This window comes from Alosa pseudoharengus, unplaced genomic scaffold (genome assembly GCF_046254945.1).
Source record: "Alosa pseudoharengus isolate Yale_2024_CS ecotype anadromous, Long Island Sound unplaced genomic scaffold, YU_APseudo_1.1 YU_APseudo_1.1_scf_9, whole genome shotgun sequence".
In the NCBI taxonomy this organism is placed as follows: domain Eukaryota; kingdom Metazoa; phylum Chordata; class Actinopteri; order Clupeiformes; family Clupeidae; genus Alosa; species Alosa pseudoharengus.
In genome coordinates this window covers 6,188,485-6,193,484 of record NW_027468881.1, presented here as the reverse complement: position 1 = coordinate 6,193,484, position 5,000 = coordinate 6,188,485, and the positions used below count along the sequence as shown (strand labels likewise).

The 5,000-nt window shown below is 44.7% G+C and overlaps 1 protein-coding gene across 1 annotated transcript in view; it reads right to left on the bottom strand.

The window, feature by feature from the left end:
- The window catches only part of LOC143114935 (sterile alpha motif domain-containing protein 10-like), a 57,508-nt gene that overhangs the window by 16,904 nt on the left and 35,604 nt on the right, over nt 1-5,000 (bottom strand). Inside the window, exon 3 of the mRNA XM_076276775.1 lies at nt 3,616-3,784. Within this exon, the coding sequence (XP_076132890.1) occupies nt 3,616-3,784 (169 nt within the window). The remainder of the gene's footprint in view (nt 1-3,615; nt 3,785-5,000) is intronic.

Here is a 5,000-nt window from a genome sequence, read left to right as displayed (position 1 = left end):
AGACCTGAGAGAGAGACAGAAAGGGAGAGAGAGAGAGAGAGAGAGAGAGTGATGAGAGGGCGATCAGGATGCAGACAGAGTGACTGCAGCTTGTAAATTCAATCTGTTCTGTTCTTCGGTGAAAGTGCGTTTGAGAGAGCCGGGCCTCCCTGCTGAACCACTCCAAACATTTGGCACACTCATATTTGGGTTCCAGAAATCACAGGCAATCACCACCAAACCAAAGGTCTCTGTGTGTGTGTGTGTGTGTGTGTGTGTGTGTGTGTGTTCGGTGTGTGTGTGTGTGTGTGTGTGTGTGTGTGTGTGTGTTCGGTGTGTGTGTGTGTGTGCATCTATTCTGAATAATGAATACATTTGTGTGTCTAGTAGTTGATTGCCTCTGAGAGCTAGGGGTTTGTACGGTAGAGAGCTTCGTCATGGTGAAACGTTCTGGGAACAGGGCCTCTTGTGAGGAATGATAAATTATTGCCACATGTTGACCAAATCTCTTTCAAGAAAACATTAGGCTACAACTTCCCTGCCATAATGTTACATGCTATTCTTATTTTTGCTGTTAATCATTAATTATATTCTATGGCTATTTGTATTACAAGTGCAGTCAAATGGCCCTTACACACTGCCAAAATCCCCGCAAAATTATGTACCAAATTCGCGGAACGCCTGTCCTTTTCACATAGACCGAGGCGGAACGGCGGGACAAAGTGTCTCGCCAAACTTACTACCAAGCACCCTAGACTTTTTGCCGAATCGATTAGTTCCGGCACCAGTGTGAAAACGTTAAGGCGGAAAGGGGGGACGTGGCGGGCGTTTTGATGACACTACATATGTCCAACCCACAACAGGAGATTTAAAATCTGACCAATCAAAAGCAGCAATAGCAGAGATAGCACGTAAGGACAATTAACTCTTTATGGTTTAAGTTACCCTCAGTTACCCATAGTTAGTCCAATGTTATTTCCGTCATGCAATCTTCTCGATATGAGCTAGTTAGAGATAGAGATAGCCTTGCCATATTCTTCTACACACAAGTCTGACTAAATTCAAAGTTTCACTCCAGAAACACTTTGTTGTAGCCTATGGACCTAACTTGCGACAACAGGCTTTACCCTTACAAACTTTCATGTAATATACAGTTTCTGGCATCCATAACAAAAGCATTTGTAGATGAATGATCAACATAGCTGACTCATCTTTAGGGAATAGCAACGTTGCTCTCCTTCAATAACATGATGCACAACTTTATTTTCATACATTAATTTGATTAACAGGCTAGACTAGGCTACATGGTGATCAAGCACACTGAAAATGTTTTCAGTTCATTGTATCACATTTTATTTTCAGTTGTCAAAAGTTATAAGGTTAAAATTAGTCATAATCCCCAGTTCAGAAAATCATGCTTACGTTTACGTTCACCCTCCAAAAAGTCAGCACTCAGTAAACGTAGCATGCCTATGAAAAGGCTTTGCAGTAGGATTGTCCAGTGGTCAATCTATTGCTTCAATTTGTGTTTTATGTGACGTGCCAATGCTGGGTTCATGCCGTTTTACGCAAGATTAAAATGTTTATCGACTACGTAATTTTGGTCAATCTATTGTCTCTCAATTGTGCATCTGATGGCACATAAGGCCTATGACTGTCACTCTACACGCCCCCCTGTTGCACGTCACGTTTTAATTTGCTAGCTGGTCCTGCCTCCAAAATGCCGGATCATGTGAACAGATCAGCAGGCCGGCAAATTTTCACCTCGTTTTCAGACACACGATGCGGCAAAAAAAAACGTCTCCTCTTTCCGCAAATTTTGCGTGATCTCTGTGTGAAAAGGCCTAAAGTGACAGCGCAGCATTCTAAGAACTGATCTGGTACCAAACTGGACCAGACTGAACTCATCTCAGAGTCAGAGTCTAACTGGGTCAAACAGCTCTGGATTAATGGCTAACAAGAGAGGAGATGCATGTGTGGCAAGATTTAGTTTCACTTCCACACCTTCAGCCAAAAAGAAAACTTGTTCTATATTTTTCTTTTCCATTTTGTTAAACAGCAGAATGAATGAATGACTTGCAAAGATTTTAATACGAAAATATCTGTCATTCAAAACGAGCTAAGCCCCTAAAACTCCTGGAGTTTGCATTCAACTTGCCCTTATTTCTCTCTCTCTCTCTTTCTCTCCCTCTCTCTCTGTTTTTCTCTCTGTGTGTCTCTCTTTTTTTGTGGGCTTTGGCTCTGCGGAGCTTGGCTTATCCTGGTCATACCTCACTGGATGACTGAGCGCTGGCGCTGGAAGAACAACACGTCCCCTCCCCTCCCCTCCTGACCCAACTTGACTCAACCCTCCCCTCCTGACCCGACTTGACTCAACCCTCCGCTCCCGGCGTTATCGGCCCTCTGACTCCACCGGGACAGTTTTTGTTCCCTCCTCCGTCAGAGTGATGGAGGTAGAGGTGCTCAGGATGGACATTATTTCCCATAAGTCACTGCCCCGCTGACCTATGGAGTGTACTAGCGAAGACAAAAAAATCTAATAATTAAATAAAATAAATGGTGACAACGTAATGGATTGTGTAATGACGTTAGTTATGGCTTCGGTAATCGTCCATTAGGGAGACAGGTCCAGTTCCGCGAGTCTACAGGGTTGGCAGCAGGTGTAATGAAGAGAGTTTAACCTCCCGTGCCCTCACATTCTAGCTCAGACATCTTTGTGTGTGTGTGTGTGTGTGTGTGGTGTGTGTGTGTGTGTGTGTGTCTGTGTGTGTGTTTGTGTGTGTGTGCGTGTGTGCATGTGTGTGTGTGTGTGTGTGTGTGTGTGTGTGTGGTGTGTGTGTGTGTGTGTGTCTGTGTGTGTGTTTGTGTGTGTGTTTGTGTGTGTGTGCGTGTGTGCATGTGTGTGTGTGTGTGTGTGTGCGTGTGTGTGTGTGTGTGTGCGCGCACGCGTGTGTCTGTGTGTGTGTGAGTGTATGTGCGTGTGCGTGTGAGTGCCAAGTAGCCGTCAGGCCGAGTCCTGCAGGGGCGAGACAGGAGCGAGATGGAGGGCTGGAAGTGCGGCCTTCTGCCCGGTGTTTTATTGCACCTGCATTACCACTGCTGCAGAGTTGCATTCTGGGAAGCCAGGGAAGAAAAATCTGCTACCAGCACACCTGACCGCACACACGCTGCGTCCCGCGACCGTGAAGCATCTGTTGGACAGGTGGATATATGGGCACTCTTTCTCTTTAGGTGCTATAAAGCCAGTGTGTACAGTTTGGGATGACTACAGCAGTGGAATATGTTTTTGTAAGTATTTGTGAATGTTGATAACATCTCCTTTTTTTGTGTTGTATGTCACATGTAAGTGTGTGTGTGTGTTTGTGTGTGTGCATTGGCACTTACAGTACTTACTGGTACTCAAACTGGATTGTGTCTGTGTGCGCACATACACTGCACGCATCTTCAGGCCAGTTTCAAAATGTGTGCTTGTATGTGCACACATGTACATATGTGCGTGTGTGTGTGTGTGTGTGTGTGTGTGTGTGAGAGAGAGAGAGAGAGAGAGAGAGAGAGAGAGTATGTGAGAGAGAGATGGAGAGAGAGAGAAAGAGATAGTGTGTGAGTGTGTGTGTGTGTGTGTGTGTGACTACTTACCCGTGATGGCGTGGTGAGAGAAGGCTTCCACGTAGGTCAGGTAGTTGTGTGGACAGTGCTTCTTCAGCCACTTGCAGACGTCCTGCTGGGTCCACAACACCACAGGCTTGGACAGGCTGGACAGCGTAGGGCTGGTGTGGTACACCGTGAAGGCCTCGCCTGGACGCAGCTGCAGCAGAGGGAAGAAGCAAGAACACAACTCAAAGTCACATTCAACAACAACAACAACACATTACATTTATATAGTGTATTTCTCGACACTCAAAGCGCTTCACATGGAAGGGGGGACCTCACTAACCACCACCAATGTGTAGCAGCCACCATTCAGACTTCAGCTACACCACATAACAAGCGAGAATTAAAGCACAAATCTTACACTCTTGCCCCTTGCCTCTATTTTCTTAGTTAAGAAACTTAAAGGTGCAGTCAGCGATCGTACGCAATTTCAAGTCCATAACAATTTTTTGTCACGTTCAGCAATCATCTCCTCATGATTGCTAGCTGCACATTCTGTGAATACACTGTAAAAAAATAGGTTTCTGTCGGCAGCCCAGGCTCCAACAACTGGAAACCAACAAAGTGGGGGCAACCTTTTCACAAAAAACAAAAACAAAACCTTGTGTGCGGTTTCTCAAGGAAGGGATGAGCTACCTATTTGGTGTGTTTTGTTTCGTTTAATCCTTAGTTAAAAAATAATGTACATTGCTTTGAGCCAGAACACGCCGGAACAGAACAGAACAGAACAGAACAGGACAGAACAGAACAGGTGTTCCAGTTTAGATGGTGAGCAGGTTAACTTGTGATATTTGCATAAAATCCGTGAATATTCAACAAGACCCTGCCTACTTGTTAACAACGCTTTGCTCTGCCGTGCTGGAGATTCACAATTTCACAAGCCTGCAGTGCACGATAGAATATGAAGCAAGATCTTGCCCAAAACATGCGGGAATCGCTATGTATAATGCATGTCTGCTTAAGCATCCACACAAAATGTTGTGCAAATAGGAAATGTGTCAAAGTAAATCAGCAAAGGTTTTGTTGGGTTTCGAACATGAGTCTCACTGAGGCAAAATGTTCCAAGCAGTAAGCACTATCACCACTACACCACATTAGTCTAATAGACTAGTCTACTAGCTTACTAGCTATCCTGATGTCCATGTTAACTGGTGATAGCCTATAACATGAGCAAATACAGCGAATGCATGCCTTGAACAATGCAGATCAATTTTGCCTCAGTAATTTTGCATCACAAACAGTCATCCCCATCAGACGTTGCTCGTTTTTTGTGCAGAAACACACATCGTGATTATAATGCGCAAAAATTATGAAGATCACTTGGGCCTCGAACTGCTCACTAAAATAGCAAGCTAGCAGTAATAGTCCAC